The 21,975-nt window shown below is 42.3% G+C and overlaps 2 protein-coding genes across 13 annotated transcripts in view; one reads left to right on the plus strand and one right to left on the minus strand.

Moving 5' to 3' along the window:
- The window catches only part of ARL13B (ADP ribosylation factor like GTPase 13B), a 76,788-nt gene extending 70,106 nt beyond the window's left edge, over positions 1 to 6,682 (minus strand). For 4 of the 10 annotated variants that reach the window (XM_064167269.1, XM_064167271.1, XM_064167270.1 and 1 more), the window contains exons 1-3: positions 6,239 to 6,469; positions 831 to 986; positions 204 to 274 (exon numbers count right to left, since the gene is read on the minus strand). In XM_064167269.1, coding sequence (XP_064023339.1) covers positions 204 to 274; positions 831 to 889 — 130 coding nt within the window. In that variant the 5' untranslated portion in view covers positions 890 to 986; positions 6,239 to 6,469. Of the gene's footprint in view, positions 1 to 203; positions 275 to 830; positions 987 to 6,015; positions 6,179 to 6,238; positions 6,471 to 6,509 lie in introns of those variants that run through there. The other 6 variants (XM_064167262.1, XM_064167265.1, XM_064167263.1 and 3 more) reach the window with 5 other exon arrangements.
- A 24-nt stretch (positions 6,683 to 6,706) lies between these two features.
- The window catches only part of PROS1 (protein S), a 35,534-nt gene continuing 20,265 nt past the window's right edge, over positions 6,707 to 21,975 (plus strand). The window contains exons 1-7 of one of the 3 annotated variants that reach the window (XM_064167260.1): positions 12,933 to 13,403; positions 14,085 to 14,207; positions 14,611 to 14,768; positions 15,713 to 15,737; positions 16,062 to 16,148; positions 20,750 to 20,872; positions 21,020 to 21,142. In XM_064167260.1, the coding sequence (XP_064023330.1) occupies positions 14,643 to 14,768; positions 15,713 to 15,737; positions 16,062 to 16,148; positions 20,750 to 20,872; positions 21,020 to 21,142 (484 nt within the window). In that variant the 5' untranslated portion in view covers positions 12,933 to 13,403; positions 14,085 to 14,207; positions 14,611 to 14,642. Of the gene's footprint in view, positions 7,188 to 12,932; positions 13,404 to 14,084; positions 14,208 to 14,610; positions 14,769 to 15,712; positions 15,738 to 16,061; positions 16,149 to 20,749; positions 20,873 to 21,019; positions 21,143 to 21,975 lie in introns of those variants that run through there. The other 2 variants (XM_064167259.1, XM_064167258.1) reach the window with 2 other exon arrangements.

A 21,975-nucleotide genomic window follows, 5' to 3' on the forward strand; every position in this document is an offset into this window, starting at 1 on the left:
CACACAACAGGGCCATGCTCACTTTGGCATGCTCACTTTGGCAATCCACACTTGTACCACTTTTGATGGTGCAACTACTAAAATATTCTTTCAACAGTATGGGAGAAAAAGATAAGTGATGAAGCAGTATTTCTGAGATTAAAAATATGGAAAATTGGTAACTGTACTCTTTCTTTCAGTTAGATGACAAACCAATTGCTTACCTCCTTGAATTCCTCGGACTGTAGCAGTTTTACCAGCATTATCAAGACCCACCATTATTAGTGTCACCTTCCTCCATAAGAAAAAAAAACAACAAAAAAGATATTTCAGATCATTTTTTACCTCTAGATAGACATCACTCATTTTATTACTTTTTTTAATGACATAGCACCACAAATAGATGAAAGAACAGGTATCAAAATACAAAGCAGAAGGCAGTGTTACGATTGTGTATCTGGTGTTAAATATGGCTATCTGACAGAACAGGGTATGAAATGAAGACTAATGCTGTGCTGTATATTTTACATGAGACAATGATTTTGCTCTCAACTTGTATTTGCCTGCTGAAATAAAAGGTATGCTGCTTCTTTTTTTGTGGTCATGGTCTCTAACAATTTCTGTAATTTATTTCCTTTCCTGAAGTCAGAAACAAAATACCTAATTTAGAGACAATAAACATTTCCTTTTTAAGTTCAGAAGACTTATTGATTATCTCTAAATTTAAGGTCTTTGTCTTGGAATCAAAAAATGTGCAATAATCTTATATAGCAAATAATATATGATAAGAGAAAAGGCAATGCAGTTTGTGAAGGCCAGCACAGAATTGTAAAATATTTCCACATATTTACCTAACAGGTTCCTGCCACCGTTTTAACCAGCTGCAGCAATTGGCCATTAGACTGAACATTCCTCTTCGCTAGCCATTCAGAGCCACAAAAGCTAGAGAAACAATGTGGGCAGTCCAGAACGATCCTGGAGGAGAGACTGCAGATGTCTTGTCTTGGCTAGAAGAAAAACGAAAACGGCAAAAAGAACCAAACAAAATAAAAGCAAGCAACCAAACAACTCCCTCCAACCAAACAAAAAACCCCACAACACTCCCCCCACCAAAAAAACCCCAACAAAACCAACGACTAATCAAAAGCCAAAACACCACCACACAACAAAACAAAAATAAAAAGGAAATGCTCAGTTAGCCCCTGCAGATGACAGACAGCCCCAGCAGCCTGTTCCGCGCCTGTCACGCTCAGTAAGCACAATCACACACTTCATCTACCCCTATTTTACATTATCTGGGCAGCAATAACACAGTATTCATCAACTATATTAATGCAAGGCCATAGGTGGAAACCTGCAAGTTAGAGCAGCCAGACACATCAAGCCAAGGAAAGCCAGTGTTTGCCTAACTGGCACATCTCACAGCTCTGCCAACTGACAGAAAATAAGGAAAAATTTCAAGCATTAAAGAACATAACAGGATAAGACATAACACACAAACAAAGAATGTTCTATCTGTTAAATATATTCATTTAACTATCAATTTCTTTTATGGAAAAAGAGCCCACAACAAGGAAACTGGCCTGCTTAGTGAGTACTTTGAGAAACTGGGAACTTAGTATCTAGCAACTGTCATTAAATTAAGTAGAAGCATCAAGTACTTCCATCATTTTATTATTCCAATATGTACTCTTCTAGCCAGAAAAGGAAACAGAAAATATTCCTCTTTCTGATGTTGTACTTGTGCTAGTTTGAAGCTAGCTAGAATGTTTTGATAAGAACTAGATCGGAGGCTGTGGAAGGAAAACAATGGAGATGTCTACTTCTCTCACAGGCTTGCTGGGAGGTATAAGAATAAAAGCAAAACATAGATAAGGGAGTCTTCTCTCACTTCTGCTGGATACCTGTCTGAGCTGCATCTTTCTAACCTCACCCTCCATTTTGGACTAAGCCACTTTGCTTCCTAACCCCCTGGCCGAACCTCTATTCTTCCTTTGGACTGGGGTAAGGGCGAGAGAGGTAGGGGAAAGGTGAAAGGGCAGTTGAGAGCCCCTCCTGGGGACTCAGGTTTCCGGGAGGGGAGTTGTGTTTCTGTATTAGTTTTTACCTTGTATATTTCTGTTTATAGCTGTATATGCTGTAAATATAAGCTTCATTCATATTTCCAGAGCCAGCTGAGTCTAGTCTGGGTGATTTCTAGAGCGTGGGGAGGAACACTCGAACCATGACGGCACTGTGGAACCAACAATGACTGAGAATAATCGTGTGGCCATGCACGTTTATTTCCTTATATGCACACTTAGCTATGAAACAGCAAAGCTTACAAAAACCATCAGAAGATACAAAGGGGCAAAAGCTTTAAAAATTCTTCTGTTATTCAGCTATAGTAATCCTATTATGGACAACAGCAGCTGTTCAGGTAAAGCCCTTTCGTCAGCAAGCTTGTGACAGTTTCACTTCACAAGTTTGAATCCATAACTTGCCTGGCAGGACGATGTGATGCCGTCAGCTCTTATTTTCCTTACAGCAGTCCATATGGTGCTGTGCTTTCTATTTTTGGTGAAAGCACTGCTGATAACACAGTGTTTGCACCGCATCAAGGCACTGATGGCTCCCTCCCATTCTGAGTTGCTCCTATTGTCTTGCAAAGGCCAGTAGGCTGAGATGGGCAAGAGGCTGGGAGAACACACAGCCAGGGCAGCCTCCCCCAAATGATGGGAGAGATATTCTATACCATATGATATCAAACTAAGCAAATACAGATCATGGAAAACAGGAGGAAAATGGCAATGTTCATGGTTGCTGTGTTCACCTTCTCTAGCAACCATTAAGCATGCTGAGGCCCTGCTTTCCAGAAAGTGGCTGATGAGAAATAGTGATTAATTTCTGCTTGAGATGTTCTGCTTGTGCATGCAGCTTTTTCTTTCAGAATCACAGAACGTCCTTATGTCTATCTTCAAGTCCTCTCATCCTCTTTTTACCATCATCCTATCCCATGTAAGGGGGAAATGAGCAAGTCATTAGGTGAATGATTCGCTATCAGGCAAGACTAACCCACCGCAGTCCTTGGTATCAACATGGGGCCAAAGACTGTAACAGCTTTGATCTCAGTACATTATAGTTGTTAACTGGCAGGCTCCTGTCCTAATCACTGAGCTTGCTTATATTACTGTGTATTAGAGTCCAATGCTTGTAGTGAGTGGAAAAGGCTGTTTAGATTGCTCCTCCCTTGGGAAAGAGCAAAGCCATTGTAGGACTACATTTGCTCAAGTGCATTTGCTAGATAATGTGGAGGGATGGTGAAACCCAGTGTGTATTTGATGGAGGTTTAAACTTGGGGGGAAAATAACCCATGATTTGAATTGTATGTTACAGGAACACTACAGCAGGAATCATCTGAATTGAAAGACAGTAAGCCTCCTGAAGAACCAGGTACATGGTGCAGTGACTCAACCCAAATGAGTCTTGGCACCCAAGAGTCCAACATGCCACCTTCCCAGCCCTGAGTGAGCACTTCCAGCAATGGAGACAAAGTCATCAATGGTTCTTATTGGGAAGAAGCTTGGGCAGGAGCTATAGAATAGGGGAATAATATCCATACAAAAGTTATGGAACAGGGGATCATGGTTAATGACATACCAATCTGTCTTCCAGAGATTAACACAACCTTTGCAGAAGGAATGTGTACTACCACCTCTGCTCATAGGCTCCTATGACCTTCATCCAATTTTATCAGCAGCTTAAGTTAAAAAAACCAAAACACACAACTGGACTCACATCAGAAGAGTTGATATATATGCACATATTCCCTGCTGCTAACTTGCCTCCATGAGCAGGTTAACTGAGAACAGTGACACTGTGAATGACCACAGGAAGTTTCCTAAAGCTTTTTTCTCAAATTTATTTTTTAAAATAAACTCATTTAACATTTTAATTTATAACTATACTATCACACAATAGTAATGTCAAGTTATACAGAAAACAGAACTCTCAAAAATTGTCATCTTCCCAATCTAGACCAATAAAAGTGGGGGAAAAGATATACTTTGTCCCCAGCAAACTACGGTAGTTCAGCTAATTCATACAGGTTGGACCTAAGAACTCCCTCTGCTCTTAACGAAGCTGCTGCATTCAAAGATGCCTTTGTGTAGATCTGTGTCAGACACAGGTCAGATTTCTTCCATAGCAGAGGCAACAGATACTCTTCAAACACTTTTAATGCATTATAAAAGACCCCTTGAGAATAGCTTTTCCACAGAAGAGTTTCCTATATGAAATACAGAGAAGTTCCTAAAAATGAAAGCAAAATGATTAAAACTATTACAAGTACTAAAATTGAACTCTGAAAATATTTTTTACATCGATTTAAAAAAACTGAGAATTCCACATGCAGTGGAATATGACACATTTCTCAATCTGCAAGCAAGTACCAAAAAAGCTAACCTTGAGAATACAGCAACACAAGACTTTCAGCTGCTTCTACAAAATGTAACAGCTCAAGGAACAACACTCTGAACATAACATTTTCAGTGCCTGAGCATCATCACAGAACAATTTCCATCTCATATTATACAGATTGTCAAGCTTTGCAAATTGTCAGAAAAGTGCTCTAAAGCACAGATAAGCCCCAAACCACTCAAGAGAGATTCACAAAGAAAACCTGTTAAAGAGTGAAGAAGACACCTATGTCATAGCAAAGGCATCTTGATTAAATATAAAACCATAAAGGGAGATGGGCAGGAGGTGACAAATAAAAATGTGCCACTATAGGAGGAATGGCCATTCAATACCGCTAAGAAAATAATGGCAATTGTTTAAAATGTAAATTTATGTAAATAATTACACTGTGTTAATTTGGAAACATTATGCTATAATCGGAGTGTGATGCTATTTTGATCTCTGAAATCTGTATGGAACATAGTACAAGTTTTCTATACTTTGCATTATCAGCACTCAGAAGTTGCTTCAGGTATCGTATCTGTCAACATGAACTCTTTAAGCTTCTCGAGGTGATGCAAAGCCAATGTGCTGACAAGCTCAGAAATCCGTCAAACTGTTCAGATGAAGCAGTACACCACTCAGGTAGGAGGTCCAAGGACTAAGAATTTCAAAGATCCCACTTTTACGCAGAAGAAAAGAAAAAATGTACTAGAGACCAAGAAAGCACACAAGTACGCACGAGAAATAGTTCTACGACCTTCTGTAAAGCAAAGTTACTAGAAGTCTGGAAGTTCGAGTTTCTGCTACCCTAGATATCCAAAAGATAAGCAGCCTTAAAATCCAACCTTAGATTCCTTTGCTTGCAGCTTCCACTGTAGGGGTACGTAGGGCAACAAAGCTGGTGAAGGGCCTGGAACACAAACCCTATGAGGAGAGGCTGAGGGAGCTGGGGTTGTTTAGCCTGGAGAAGAGGAGGCTCAGGGGTGATCTTATTACTGTCTAAAACTACCTGAAAGGACATTGTAGCCACGTGGGGGGTGGCCTCTTCTGCCAGGCAACCAGCAATAGAACAAGGGGACACAGTCTCAAGTTGTGCCGAGGTAGGTCTAGGCTGGATGTTAGGAGGAAGTTCTTCACAGAGAGAGTGATTGGCATTGGAATGAGCTGCCGAGGGAGGTGGTGGAGGCACCGTCCCTGGAGGTCTTCAAGAAAAGCCTGGATGAGGCACTTAGTGCCATGGTCTGGTTGACTGGATAGGGCTGGGTGCTAGGCTGGACTGGATGATCTTGGAGGTCTCTTCCAACCTGGTTGATTCTATGATTCTATGTTTTATAAATCGAATATTTGAGGGAAAAATCTCTGCTCTGTTGCATAAAGACATGCCAAACACAACCTCTGTGTCCCATTACAGACACGTACCGACACGCCTCATTTATATGGCGAGACTGCAAGCAAGCTGGAAGAAAACTCGGCCCGAGCCTGGCGGGGCGATCCTCCACCGCGGCGATACCCCCCCTCCCCGCCAGCCTACCAGGGAGATGCCCCAGCCTCGCCGTGAACAGGCTTACTCTAAGCCCACTCCATAGGTCTAAGCACCTGAAGAAGGCACCTCGCCGCACCACGGGGCACGCCAGCCTCAGCTCTGATCCGAGCTCCAGGCTCTCTTCTTTCCCCGTCTCCCCCTTCTCTCCCGCGGCACCACCTGCACCGTGCCGCACAAGACGTTTCCGGTATATCAGGACTCGGCAGGGCCGGACCAGGGACGAGTCGTACAACCGCCTCACACCAGCAGCTGCGCGGCCTCCATCCCCGCCCTTACCTGCCGCTGCGCAATGGCGCGAGGCGATCGGGCCGCGCAGTCTGCGCGCTAACGGCCCCACGCTGCCCGCCCGCGCCACGGCGGGACGGTGTTGCCCCAGGCAACAAGAGGCCGCGGCCGAAAGCGAGGCGGAAAAGGAGGCCACAGACCCGGAGCGGCAGCTCCTCGGTGACGTGCCCAGCACTCGGCCAATGCGATGCCGCTCATTGGCCCACACAGAGATCTCCGAGGCAGCGGGGACGCGTGAGCAAGACCAGTCACCCCTACTTACCCCTGACGGAAGGCTGGAAGGGACAAAATTGTTGGTAGACACGGAGCGTGAAGGCAAGCTACACCAGTGTTCGGGGAGAGAGGTGCGAGAGGACAGGCCCGCGGCCAACCAATCAGAATAGGCGGCACCCGGGGCGCTCGCGGAGGATCAACCAATTAGGTGCAAGGGGGCGGGGACAGAGCGCTGCTCGCTGATGACCCTCCCCAGGAGCGAGCAGGGGCTTGGTTTCTTCAGGGCGGGGAGTTCGGTCAGGGTTTTGCATCTTTGTCGCTGCTGCGAGGCTCGCCATGACTCCTGAGGATGAAGTCCGCAGACTCCGCCGTGCCCGGCTGCTGCAGCTGCCGCGTCCCATGGCTGGCCCTCGGTGAGGCCTGGCCCCGGGTCAGGCGCGAATGGCTCGCGTCTGCGAGGCGCTGACCCCGGCGCCCTGCTGACGCTCCCGCAGGGCAGCGCTGCCCGGACGCTGCCCAGCCTCCACCCCGCCTCGCTGCCCCTCCCTTCTGCCTCCAGAGGCTCGCCTGCTCGCGCCGACCCGGCCATCACGCAGAGGAGAGCGCAGAGACGGTGCCGTGCCCAGTGTCAGCTGCCCCCCGGGAGCGATGAGGCCATGGGGCAGACAGTGCCTGCTGCTGCTGGCAGGCCTGGCAGTGGCCATCGCCCTTACAGAGGCCACGACCTGTGAGTGAGGCAAGGAGCGGGGAGCAGGGTGGCCAAAGGCGCGCAGGGCCGGGACGTGCGCGATGGCCGTTAGCGCCCATCGTGCTCCCAGTTGCACGTCTATTAGGGTTGGCGCCTGGGTCTTGCGGCGAGCTGCGGACAGGGGGTTTGGTGCCGTTACGCGTGCGTATGGTGATTGGGTGCCCCAGGCCGCTGCTTGGCACCGAGGCAAGGGGCGGGCCTTCCCTGTGCGGACTGCTGCAGCGCGCCCGCCTTTATTGCAGCGAGGCTGCTGAACCCCCGCGTTGGTGGAGCTTCCTGATCCCCACGGGTTTGGCCGCTTTCTCGAAGCCAGCCGTCACTGTTAGGGCAGCGGGACTGTAACGTGCGACTGTGAAGCTGTTCGCGGCCGAAATAAACACCTCTGCAGCTCAGGGGAAAGTGGATTCATGTAGCGCTTGATTCGCTTAGAAGGAAAACACTTGATAGAGTGTGGTCTCAGGAGAGACCTGTGGAGTCCAGGGGAGGGACCCTGACTCGATAAGGTCAGAACTACCAACCTGAGTAAGAAGTGCTGTCACATACAGATTAAAAGAAAAACACTCGAAGCTTATGTTTTTGACACGAAAGTCTTTGAACTTAGTAGTAAAGGCTCTATTTGGAACAAACAAGTGCAGGCTGAAAGTAAGCCTGTTTCTGACGTGTTTCACTAATGATTAAACAGGCAGAAGAACCTAATGTTTGCGAATCAGACTTGTGTTTGAATGCTAGAGGTTCTAACCACAAAGGGAACAGTATGGAAGAATGAAAGTTCCTTTTATAACATTTTTTAACTATTTTTAAAAAATAAATCTTCTAAGAAATATTTTGTAATGCTCTTTTCTGCTGTTTCCATCACATTTTGAGTTCAGTATCTCTTCCCCACTGCATACCTTGTTCGTTTTCTCTTTTATGAATAATGGGAAATTTGAAGTTGTCCTACACATGTAAAATTTCTGTGATCCAGGTAGTCTGTTTCCTGCTGCTGGCTCTGAGCAGTGCCAGAGATTTCTGGAACAGGGAAAAAGGAAAACAGCTGCTTAATAATGCAGCTTGTAACATTCAGTAATCACAAAGGACAATTGCTTTTGCTAATCTTAGTGCAGCTGCATTTGGTCCAGCATCTAGGGATGCGTTTTGGATAAGAAGGAACAGGCAGGCATTAGCAGTTGCTTGTCTTTATTTTGTTGGCTGTCACTTATGAGCATTGTCGGGGACTAGTCACTGAAATTATGAAACTGATTGTGACGTAATAGCTGTACAAGCAAGATAACAGTTTCTGCAGTGACAACACGTGTCCTTTTTATTCAGTTTGTTGGGTCTTCTGAGCTTGTGGTTGGGAATCTACAACTGCTTTCAACAACTGGGGTGTTAGATAAGCACCTCAAAACTACTAAAGGCTTCTTGATGACCTTAAGGCAGTTGTATACTTGCATTTGTACTAAGAAACAGTTGTAAGGAACCATTGCTCTTCTTGCTCTCCTTTTTCAGTAGCATTACTTCTAAACAGGTACTTGATAAATAAGTACTGCACAGTGTCTGTATACCTATTTAAGGCTGTTGTATTCCCTAAGGCTTCAGTGATAACCAGATAGAACATACAGAGTTCATTAAGGGTTAACTGTCGGTCAGGCGGGATCAGAAGTGGGCTGAAGTTTCCAGTAATCGAACTGGCAGCAGTAGTAAGGATTTTAAATACTTGGGGGGTTGGGTTTGGTTGGTTTGTTTGTTTAATAGAAGTCCTATTATGACCTTTGTAAGGAAAAAAAGTTAACACTAATTCCGTGCACGGGAGTTGAAACATTTGAGCTAAAAATAGGGAATTTTCATTGAAATAAGTTTTATTTAAACTCAAACATCATAGGAAATCAACTTAGGATAAGGCTGTGACGTGGAGGAAAATACCTGTTTCCATTATCCCAATGAATAAAAATGTGAGGTAGGCGTTGTTGTACTTGGTGTGATGTTCTCAAGAGCACTGCACACATTTCAGTTTTTTTTTTTTCCTTTATTTGCTGAAAAAATAGAGTGATGTAGCTAAAGGTCAAACCAAGAATATTTGGTGTCAGCTGTGAGTTAAGTCTCATCTGTGCCACAGGGCAGCTGCCCCAAAGCTATGTGCATGTGCTTGCACTGGTGGAAATCTCCAATGTAAACAAACTCAGCAGTTGGTTATGATTTTACTGTTTTGTTGCCCCTCTCTTTGCCTCGGAACAGATGGACTTTTCTGCGTCCTTCTTAGTTGCTTTTAATCACAAATACAGACAGACATTTACTCAGGTTAATGAAGATGACAGTTCCAGCAACAGGGTGTGGGTATTTTTTTTGTTTTTTTGGGGTTTTTTTTGTTTGTTTTTTTTTCTGAGCATGGTTTCCTGTGTCATTAGGGCTCAGAAGAGTTACTAGGTCCTTCTTGCCCTTTCATCTTGCTGTACTTTTTGCCAGTCTTCCAGCAGACAGCATGTTAGTGGTGGCCTTGTGGACTGAGAGAAAAGGTACAGGAGATCTACAGTTGCAGCAATTTCCAATTCATTGTTCCTCCTAATTGCCATATGAAGGAATCCAAATCCAGTGCTTGAAAAACATTGTCAGCAGCCTTTGAGATGTACATATGGCATACCATAAAAGTCTGTGAAAGTGTGAAACTGGAAAGCAGGCTTGAGTCTTACATTTCCTGCCAAGAATGTCTGGAACTGAGGGGCAAGAAATTCAGGTCATACTTTTCTTTCTTCAGGCAGTTTCTCTGAGAATCAATCTTCAGATTTTACACTATTCTTTCTGTTCTCTCAATAGGGCCAGCATGTAGATCAAGATGCATATAAGAATAAATTAATACTCAAATACCAGACTGCTGCCTGCTCTTAACAGTTGTTAGTAAGGAAGCACATAGAATCACACAGAATCACAGAATGATAGAGTCTGGAAGGTACCGGCAGAGGTCATGTAGTCCTATCCTGCTAAACCATCGTGAGCTTAGACCTAGATCAGGTTACACAGGAATGCACCTAGGTGGGTTTTGAAAGTCTCCAGAGAAACGGACTCCACAACCTTTCTAGGCAGCATGTTTCAGTGCTGCAACACCCTCAAACTAAAGACATTTTTCCTTATGTTAAATCAGAACATCCTGTGTTCTAGTTTGTGCCTGTCACCCCTTGTGCTGTCACCAGGCATCACTGTAAAGAGAGCAACACCATCCTCTTGACCTCTGCCCTTTAGATGTTTATAAGCATTAATAAGATCCCCTCTTAGTCTTCAGGCTAAAGAGCCCCAGGTCTCTCAATCTCTCCTTGTAAGAGAGATGCTCCAGTTCCCTGATTACCTTTGTGGCCCTCTGTTGGACTCTTTCTGGTAGTTTCCTAGCTCTCCTGAACTGAGAAGTGCAGAACTAGACGCAGTACTCCAGGCATAGCCTCACTGGGGTGAAATAGAGGGGCCGAAGCACCTCCTTCATCCTAGTACACCCCAGAATACCATTGGTCTTCTTGACCAAGGGCACATTGATGTTTCATGGTCAACTGCCAGGACTCCTAGGCCCTCCACTACAGAGCTGCTTTCCAGCAAGTCAACCCCTAACATGTACAGATGCGTGAGATTGTTTCTCCCCACGTGCAGGACTCTACACTTGCTCTTATTGGAATTCATGGCGTTCACTTCTGCCCAGCTCTCCAGCCTGTCCAGGTCCTGTTGAGTAGCAGCACACCCTTCTGGTGTGTGAGCTACTCATCCCAGTCTTTTATTCTCAGTAAACTTGCTGAGGGTACACTATCCCTCCATTCAAGTCACTGATGAATATGTTAAACAAGAGTGGACACAGTACTGACCCTGGGAAACTCTGCTAGCTACAGGTCTCCAACTAGAAGTATACCACTGATCACAACCTTTTGTGCTGAATGACAGTTCAGCTAGTTCTGAATCTGCTTCACTGTCCACTCATCTAGCTTACTGCTACAATTTTAAGACTAGGGTCCTAAATAGTAAGTAAAATTTTCTAGAGAATTTGAAAGAGTCCAGGGGGTGAAATCTTGAAGGGGCTTGTGATGGTTTAGGTGTTCCCTGGCCCCCCAACTTTGGAAGGTCACCCAGACTAGACTCAGGGGCTCTGGAAATTGAATGAAGCTTTGTATTTACAGCTTAGTGCAATATACAAGCAGATGTTTACAATATATACAGTTGTATACAGAAATATACAAGTTAGAAGGTAATACAGAAACACAACAGCCCTTCCAAAAACCTGAGTCCTCATGAGGGGCTCACAACTGCCCTTCCACCTTCTTCCACCCCTCTCTACCTTGGAGGGTTGGCTGGGGGATTAGGAAGCAGGTGGATTAGTCACAAAGACAGCAGGTTAGGTTAGAGAGAGAAATGCAGCCCACAGAGCCCAGATTGCTACTCCCTTATCTATGTTTGTGTTCTTGTTCTTACACATCTCAGCAAGCCTATGAGTGAAGTAGACATCACCATTGTTTCCCTTCCACAGCCTGTAATCCAGTTGTTCTCACCAAAACATTCTAGCTAGCTCCAAACTAGCACAGGGCTGAACAAAATATAAGGGAGATGTTTATCCCATTCCATTGGTCTAGAAAAATCTATATAGTCTGTAATTACAGTGTGTTTTCTTTCCCTTTTTTTCTTTCTGCACTCCTCTGAGCTTTTGCTTTAGTCTTCTGCAATGGCCATTCTTTGGGTTATTGGCAAGAACACTGACTGAGAACAGAGAGAGATAATACTGTGTTAGCTGGTAACAGTCCCTAGGCTTTGTTCAGCAGGGTGAGCTGTTGCATCCAGGGGAGTAGCTGGGCTATTGTCTAGTTGTATCTGTTTATTACCTTTTATATTTAGCCTAGTTTTGTAAACAACAGTTTCATTTTACTTCCAAATTCTGAGTAAGCATAGTAATTTACTTTCTAGGGGTAAATTCCAAAACCTGTGGTACAAAATCGCCACACTCACACTTCCTAAGCTTGCCTATGAGGATATTATGTGAGACGGTGTCAGAAGTCTTGCCGAAGTTGAGATAGACAACATCTACTGCTCTTCCTCATCTACCCAGCCAGTCATGTCATCATAGAAGGCTAACAGACTGGTTAAGCATGGTTTTCCCATGGTGAATCCACAATGACTACTCCTGATAATCTTTTTTTTTCCTTCATATGCTTAGGGATGAACTCTATAATGAGCTGTTCTGTCACCTTTCCAGGGATAGAGGCGAGCCTGACTGGCCTGTAGTTTCCTGGATCCTCCTTGCTGCCCAGTGGGGGCTTTCTTCCGTTTTTTTTCTATTCCTCAGTCACATCTCCTTTTTTCCATGACTTTCCAAAATGCTGGAGTGTGGCTTACCAATAACCGTCCAGCTTGTCTAGATGATCCAGTCCTCCTTGACTAAGGGAGAATCTATCAGCACACTTTATGCAGAGGAAATCTGAGCTATTGCTTTACCAAGAGTCAGTCTTAGAATGATAGCAGAATGAAAGAATTAAGTTACAAAGTTAACCCACATCAAACACATTTAAGATGCCGTAGCAGAGAAGTATCTTCATGTCATTCATTATCCAATGATTCAGCACTTCAGAGTGCTTCAGTTTTCTGTCACCTCTTAGACATCCTTAAGACTCTTAAGCAGTGTGTTTAAGACAGTATGGCTTTAGTTACATCTGTCACTTTAAAGCTATTCTTTCAGGTTCTGGGTCTCATTAACTGTTCTTTCTAATAAGCCTTCTAAGTTTCTTCTTCTCTGTTATTACATAAACACTGAAATGATGTTTGGCTGGTGACATATCTCTTAAAAGTGCTCTGGGTTTTAGATATTACGTGCTCTTTAATGAATTTTCTGTGTCTGCTTGAATTGGCGTTCTCTGTAGAGTAGTGATGGATACGTATGTTTATCTGGTTTGCACTGCAGGTGTCATGGCCTTGACACCATTGTGCTAGCCTGAGAGGTTGTGCTAGTTTGAAGCAAGCTGGAATGTTTTGGTAAAAGAACTAGATAATGGGCAGTGAAAAAGTAAACATGGTTGTGTCTCTTCGCTCACAGTCCCACTGAGAGTTCTGGGAAGAAGGAGGAAAACATTTGATAATATTCTCCATTTTGTCTTTCATTCTGCCTTTGCCTTCAGACCTAGTCACATCTCCTTAACCCCACTGCCACTAACCTTCCTTCTTAACCTCTTGGCTGCACCTCTATTCTTCCTGGGAACTGGGGTAAGGTTGAGAGGGGCCGGGGAAGGTGTTGGGGTGGTTTGAGAGCCCCTCCTGGGGACTCAGGTTTCTGGGAGGGGAGTTGTGCTTCTGTATTGTTTATCCTTTGTATATTTCTGTATATAACTGTATATATTGTAAATAGCTGCTTGTATATTTGTTGTTGTAAAATAAATAGCTTCATTTATATTCCTGGAGTCCCTTCTGAGTTAGCTGGGGTACATTCAAAAGTGTGGGGGGGGGGCAGGTTAATGCCCAAACCATCACAGAGGTTAAATTGGGTGAAAAGCTAGAAAAGAAAAGGCAGGTGTAGTAAACGTGTCAGCCATGCTCCTTAGCCCTATCAACTGGACTTTTCCCAGTTATGCTCATCCATTTTTCTCTTAATCACAAGGTATGTTCAAAAATTAACAAGGCAGTCTGGTTGCTGTTTCTGTAGTATTGTATGCTCTACAAAGAACATTGAACCCATTTATTTGTTAATCATTTGTGTAAAAACAATAAAATTGCAATATCAATATACATGCAAATTAAGTAATGGCGCATAACATGATGGATCTGAAATAGAGAAGTTAGCTAGGTTGCTATTTTATCTTGGTAAAATAGGAATGTATTTGTAGATTGTCTGCCTTGATATTTCTCGGGATATCATTCTCACCTTTTACTTTGCCTTTTTCTTTACAGTCCTGAAAAATAAAATAGTATTTCTCTTACGTACATATAACAGATAACCTGATTTTGTGAAACACATTTTTGACCTCATATAAGTGAAACAGGATCAGAACGTGTACTAGTTCGTTGAAAGAGGTAATGTGAAAGGCTTCATAGTTCTTCACTGCTTTTTGGTTACATATCATCACTTTGAAAGATCCATAGCTAAAAAAATTTATCCTAAATATGAAGTTTCACTTATGCTTCAGGCATAGCATTACACAACCGGTTTTTTTGGTTGGTTGTGTTTTTTCTTTTATTTTTTTTCTTTGTGTGTGTGTTTGTTTTGATCACTCAGGACTTTTTTTGTGTCAAATAGCTCCCCCACGTGTGGAAAGCAGAATTCCTAGGATTTCTTGCCCACATTTTCTGAAATGATAGCAAACAGCACTCCCTAACTAAGCATTTGTTTCTGATTTTTGTATTAAATTCTCATATTTGTTCAGTACTTTTTAAAAAGCTGTTAAAAAAAAACAACAGAGCTCTTTTGTTTCTACAGTTTTGTCTCAGCAGTATGCCTCTCAGTTCCTGATGAGGAAACGTCGAGCAAATTCTTTTATGGAAGAAAGTAAGAAGGGAAATCTAGAAAGAGAGTGCATTGAAGAATTATGCAATAAAGAAGAAGCCAGGGAAATCTTTGAAAATAATCCTGAAACTGTAAGTATCCAATGATACAGTTCTCTGCAGAAAGAAAGATAAAAGAACCCCACCATGCAGACTAAGAACTGGTTTGAATTTCTTTGTGTGCGAAACCCACATAATTAATAATGAAAACTGTGTAAGCAAAGAGAATAGTGGAGTAGATACTAATTTCCACTGGGGATCACCAGTTTTAGACCACAGCTGTCTGCAAGCGTTCAATGTGAGGAAACACCATTGGATTCAGTTAACATTTTACATGCGTGGCAGTGCAGCCCTTTTAAACACAAATTAGATACATTGCTGCAGGCTTTTTTTTTCCTAGTGAGGAAAACTTTTCAGTTCATTTTCACTGCACAGTGTTTAGCATTAGCTGTATTTTATTCAGCTTTGGACTATAAAAGGTTCATTACAAAGTGCATGTGGTTAAAATGTCTTTTTGTTATGCAGGCTGTGTCAGTTCATTGTTTTAGCTTTTATAACACTGCTTGAATTTAAATATACTGATTGTTAAGTTTAAATAGTTTCAGTAATCACTTGGTTTTGACAATTTCTGGTTCGGTAACATTTTTCACTTTATGTGAAATGAATTGCATGTGAGATGTTCAACATATTCCAGGGGGGTTGTTTATTTTAGGGTGAAAAGCGGCAAGATCTGTTTGAAAAGACAACTTCCAAAATCAATTTGACTCATAATTAATTTTCATTACCTTCAATTTGAATGTGTGCAGTTCAGCGCAGGATTTAATCACTGAGTCTTATGTGTATGAAATATTCTTGTGTCCTAGCCCAAGTAACAGTGATATAGAAAAGCTAATCTATATTCTGTGAGTCAAAGTGACTTGTCTTCTTTTGTAGTTACACTACAGTGTATTACAATATATTTTACAATGTATTCAGTGATATATTTTACTGTAATTCTGTCTAAATTTTTTCTTACTATTTTTGTTTCCTTTCTGCAGGAGTATTTTTATCCCAAATATTTAAGTAAGTATAAAAAATATAAATAGCTCTGGTATATAATTCACTGGTCTTCTTACTTGGTTAATAACTCATTTAGATATTCTACCCATAGTGCTCATGAGTTCCATGCTGATTATAATGCATAGTAAATTCTAGGCAGCTCTGTGTGCTTAGATCCTAGCAGAGGCACTCAAAAGATTGTCCTGTAATTGGCTGGTCTTAATATGTCCAGACAAGTTTTCTAATTAGAGCTGTGAAATCAGACTCTTTGCAGATGCCATGCATAAGATGACATAATTTCAGTAAGTGTATTATGAACAGAGTGTGTGTGTGTATTTGCAATTGTAGGTTGCCTTGCCGCCCATCGAGCAGGGATTTTCAGGGTTGCAGCAGTTACTCCAGATTCTCCAGCTGATCTAAGGACTTGTGTCAATGGTAAGTGCTGCTGTTAAATAGTTTACCTATTTAACTCAAATCTAAGAGCACATGCATACATGGCTGGAAAGAAGTTCATGTTGGCAGGAAAAGAGACAGATCTCCACTTAATGTGGCAAATGTAAAATACTGGGCAAGATGCAGCATTTTTAGAGCAAGTGTTGTACATGATCGGTTTTGCCTTTATAAAGCATGCCGGAAGGGAAACATAATAAACTTCAAAATAGAAGGCAGAATTCTTCCAGAAAGGCAGAAGTGTCCCACACCAATCCACTTATGTTCCTTAGTACTTAATCAGTGCTCGATCATGTCTTTAATTGGTATGCCTGTTTCTTTACATCTGTCAAATCCTGTTCTGTCAGTTAAGGGAAGAGGCCATTTGGCTAATTCTTCTTTCTACCGCTTCTTAGCTCACATTATAAAATCAATTTAAATAAACTATTACTATTGGTCAGTCACCAGGGTAAAGGAGAAATAAAGTGGTATGCCTAAAAATAGCAAGCATTTTTAAGACTTAAAACGTTGAATGAAATTTATGCACATTTCTGGAATGTAGCTCCTACTGAGGAAGTGGAATTTAAAATTCACATTAAAACTGTGTAAGTTTTTAAAGTCTGTGTCTTCACTCAGACAAAGGTTTTGTGATAGCCGACAGAAATTTTATTTTTGAGTCCTACTTTGGATTTTTTTTCAAAATGAAAATTCCAAATTGCCCAATGAGAAATAATAATTATAAAAAATAGTTCATAATAATACCAGAACTAGTTTGAACCTCAAGCTGAAAAAAAGCCCCAAGCAATAAAAATAACAGTGCAAAATGAAGTTGAAAAATCATTTCTTTACAGATTTGTCCTCATGACTGATTTCAGAACACAAAACAAGATACATTTTAAAGACACATGTTTCTGGGTAGACAATTACAAAAATGTGTGTATATATTTTCTTTAATCTTCATCCAGGTGGGAAAGGGAATTTTTTTCAAAAGACCTTTTTTTATACTTTTCTAATTCAAGCAAGTCTCCACGCTGCACCTCTAAGTCCCTAAACATCTGTATCCCATAAGTTTGCATACCAAATTGCTTTTGGAAACAAACACTTAAAAGTCCCTGCATTTTTATCTATCCAACTTGCCATGACACATGGATACCAAAGCCTCTCAGAGGCAGAGGATACAGGAACCACAGTAAATCTCTTGCCACCTACCCTTTCTGTTGCAGATTGAGTGTGTCTTCTGACATTCAGTTGTTGTAACAAGTATTTACCAGAAAGCATTCCTGGGTAGTAGGTCATTGTCATGAGCTTAATATACTGCTGATACTTGTACCATGCTGACACCATTCCAACTTCACAGTGAAAATGCTGGCTGCAGCAAGGTATTATGGGGCTTGAAGTTCAGATTGTAACGCAAGAAGCTTCCCATTCCAGTTGCTGCTTTCAGTTTCTGGGTTTGGAGTGTTGCAGAGGGGGGGAAAATTAATTGGTGCAAGAGATGATATTTTATAAAAATATATAATTTATTCATTTTGCTATTCTGAACTCTCGCCTCCCCCAGCCACTGAGTTTTAATATTAATATTTGTTCTTACACGGTTATGGAAGACATTCTAGGAATAATGTCAAACAGTAACTTGTTAATAACTAGCAGACATTTGAACTATGAACAGAGAGAATCCCCGCGGTCAGTATGTCGCCTGGGGTCAATACGCCATTTGCCCAGTAGCTGGGCCCAAGCTCTGTCTGCTTATAGCAGAAGGCAATAGAAATTACAGAGGCATTAAAGCATTTACTCACAAATTCTTATTAATTATCAATCACCTTCCGGGGCTACGTCGCAGCCTATACCAGTGTCCAATGTTCAGGGGACTCTGCCTGCGCACATTGAGGCTGGAATCCTCCCGGCTTCGGGAAATTGCAGACAATCTCTGACTTGCTCTCCTGGCTTCTTCTGGATGCTCTGTCCAGGGATTCTAAGCAGGACCGTCACATGCAGAGGCAGGAGGTGGTGCAGTCTCAGCATGATGTTGCACTGACCACACAGGCCGATCGCATGCAGACAATCCAGGGTCTGCTCCTGGTAACTCGCGGCAGTGGAGTTTACCAGGCAGTGATAAGGCAGCAGGCATGCAGTAGGGTGCATGGCTGCACAGGAGACTGGGCTCTATAGATAAATAGCAGCAAGCAGTGAAGCAAAAGCAAGCAGGCAGGCAGGCAAGCAAGCATTAGAGTCAGCACTGTGGGTGAGCACATTGTTTACCTGTGTACCCGTATTTATCAGATGTGGCTGAGATTAATGGCCCCTTGGCCACCAGAATGACCAATCAGCTTGGCAGTTAACCAAAGCATACCACAATAGGCAAGAGCCACACCTTCCCAAATATGGGAATAGCATGGGCCTTGCACCTGCTGAGCCATAAGGTAGGTGCATGGGCTTACACAACCACGTTACACAACCTGGGCCCTGGGCAGGCCAGACTTTATGGCTCCAGGTCTCACAGTATCACAGTATTATCAGGATTGGAAGAGACCTCACAGATCATCAAGTCCAACCCTTTACCACAGAGCTCAAGGCTAGACCATGGCACCAAGTGCCCCTTTTGTCTGTTTAATGTGTTTACCTCTGGTGTGGGCAGAAAAACATGTCCAGGCAAGACAAAGCATGTATAAGCCTATTTTGGGCCTATGGGCCCTCCACAACATGGGAGGCTGTTCTTTTACGCTGGGCTGGTGTGGGACAGGAGGTGTGGGAGGTAGATCAGCAGCTTCTGCTGCTGCTTTGGCACTTCTTTGTGCTTTTTCCCAAATAGGCTAAGGTAATTATGCATTGTGTCATCTCATTTTTCTCACTAAAGCTCGTTATCTCAACTCATTATCTCAACCCAGAGGATTTTTGTGCTACTTTCCCTCACTTCTGTGTTGTGGGGAATCAGGCTATGTGTTAAACTGGCACAATCAGAAAGCACAGTTGTCTCGGGAAAATGGGACAGTGGAGTTTACAAGGAGTCACACATCAAAGACAAGGGTTACCCCTGGATACCGGTACCTCCTAAGGAGATTGTAATTGGAATCCAGAAGAAAAATGTTCACCATGGGAACAGTTAGACATCTACGCATATTTCACAATGCCAAGCCAATACATCTCTCAGTTCAGAATATCACAAGCCATCACTGCCTTTTTCTCAGAAACATTTAGTCATGTTTGTTCCCTGCTTGCCTGCTCTCTGAGTGCCTTCCACATCTATCATTTACAAACTGCTTCATTCACACTTGTTCATGGACCTACAAAGGCAGTAAATAATTAAAAAAAGAAAAAATGTAGAAAGTTGCAGAAGTTACATTTGCAGACTGCTGAAAAGGATCTATACATAATCTCCATTAATTTTATTTCTTCTGCCAGACCATCTGCAGCTGGAGTAAGTGCTGTTGTCTGAACTATCATAGAATAGCTAAGGTTGGAAGGGACCTTAGATATCATCTACTCCAACCTCCCTAAAACGTGAGCTCTTGATGGGTCTCTGTCTGGGGAGAGACAGGGTGGCATTGGCCCCTGTTGGGCTTTTTCTTTGTCTGTGGCAGGCAAAGATTGGATTTCTGTGTTATTTCTAAATTGTATATAGTTGTAAATACATGGAAATACATTTTGTATAGATGCTTGTAAATTTAGCTTTGCTGTAAGGTACAGCTTTATGTTACTTACCGAGCCGTCTGAGCTGGTCTGCTAAATTTCACTTGGGGGGGTGATTTCCTAAGCCACTACGAAATAGAAACAATGTATTTGTAGAGTTTGGAGGCCTGCAGAAAAATAATCCAAACAGCTGACAGAATGTTCAGGAGATGCAAATGGAATGATTCCTTATGTGGTATGCTGGTGTAAGATTATGAAACTGGTGGGAAAAATTAAAAGAACTTTATGTATTTTGCTTAGAGAAAAGAAAAGCCATATGTACTCTGCCCCGCTCTATGCATTTAAGCCTTGCTTTCTGGGATCTTGCTAGCACGTACAAATTGCCTTCAGTCACTCCTTATGAAACAAACTTGTTTGTCACTGAAGTTAATTTATGTGATTGTATTAGGCACTGATTTTTCTAGTCTACCCACTGGACCTGGACAGCCAAGGTAGGCTGAGGCGTTAGTTGCTTTCTAAATGTGACGCTCCTTGACCAGAGAAACTGAACTCCATAGTCTTCAATTCTTGGTGTTCTTGAAATTTTGATATTTCTAATGAAATTTGTGTAAATATGGTGGGGCAGAGCACTGCTCTTTAAAAAATGAAATATGTCCTTAAAAAGTGATAAAAATAATATCAAGTCTGTGTTTGGTCACAACTTGCAGGGATTAACATGGCTCAGTGAATCATTTGTTTTCTAGCTGTTTTCTGTCTAACAGAGAAAAATGGCTGCTGGCTTTGTGTTTTCTGAGTCACTTGCAGATTCTTAGTGACAGAATTAATAGCCAGATGATTGCATGGGTACTTGTTATTATGTATCGAGCCCTTTCCTTTTTCATTGATGATACCTGTGGGCAGAGAAGAAGGAAGATTAAGCTGATCCTTGAAGAAAAATAACCCTAAATAACAAGTATTTTTCAATGTTTTCCATCCCACAGAAATTTCAAACCAATGTAGCCCTCTGCCATGCCATAAAGATGGGTATAAGGATTGCATAGATGGACAGGCCAAATACACATGTATCTGTAAACCAGGATGGCAAGGAGAGAAATGTGAAGAAGGTACAATCTTTAATCTCATTACAATCTTAATTCTCAGAAACACAGTTATAGTTCTCCTATTATTGAGTAGTATCAGATCTTCAAGTATACCAACCTCTACACAGTTGGTCAGTGCCTTCCCAGCAGACATTTTTGTTTTCCTTCTAGATATAAATGAATGTGAAGACTTAAATGGAGGTTGTAGCCAACGCTGTTCTAATTTACCTGGAAGCTACCGTTGCTTGTGTGAAGATGGTTATTTCATGCATTCAAATAAACGGGACTGTGGAGGTAGGAAGTGAGACTTCAGGAGAACGTCATTACATGAAAATACATTGCCTAGTGGCTACAGAGAGGGAAGAATTTAATCCAGTAGTTCCATAAATGCTCTAAGTCAGAAACCTCTGAAAAACACAGTCCTACTTGGCTACTCATTCCACCTGCAGCCCTACACCACTGCAAACATTTGGGTGACCATATGGTGAACCACATCAGGGAACTTACTGTTGAAACCAGGGAAAAAAAAAGGAAGGTTATTGATTAGATTCTGCTTCATTACTAAAGCTCTTTAAAGCTTGCTGAAACAAGAATCTAGAGTTGATTGCCTAGCTAATACTGCTACTGTGGAAATCTTGTTTAGTAAACACCAGTTTAGGTTGAATCACTCCTAATTAGTGATGCTGCTCTTTTTGGATTTTGAAGTTCATTGGAGAAGAAACCATTAATGAATCTGGAGGTGCTCTTAACTGAGGGAAAGATTTGTCTGTTATTCACCCAGTGTAGTTTTTTTCTGTATGTGCTTGTGTCTCATTATCAGCCATGACCTATGTGCATCATTCCATTCCAGATAGAAACTCCTAGTGCATAGTTAGAAAAAATACAGCCATATTCTATTTTTAATGTCGTGTTGCTGAGCTCTGACAACGTTGTTGGAAAATATCAAATAAATGAAGAGATTGGACTTGAGTGCCATCTCATGCTGTCACTTCCTTTAGTCTGCATATTTTTGTGAATAATTTCTAAAGAAGTTCTAGAAGAACAGAAAATTTCTGATTTCTCAAGAAGGGCAAGCAGATAAATTGATTGGAATCTCGAGTTCTCGGAAAGATAGGGGAAAAGTTGGT

The sequence above is a fragment of the Pogoniulus pusillus genome, chromosome 28 (assembly GCF_015220805.1).
Source record: "Pogoniulus pusillus isolate bPogPus1 chromosome 28, bPogPus1.pri, whole genome shotgun sequence".
In the NCBI taxonomy this organism is placed as follows: Eukaryota; Metazoa; Chordata; class Aves; order Piciformes; family Lybiidae; genus Pogoniulus; species Pogoniulus pusillus.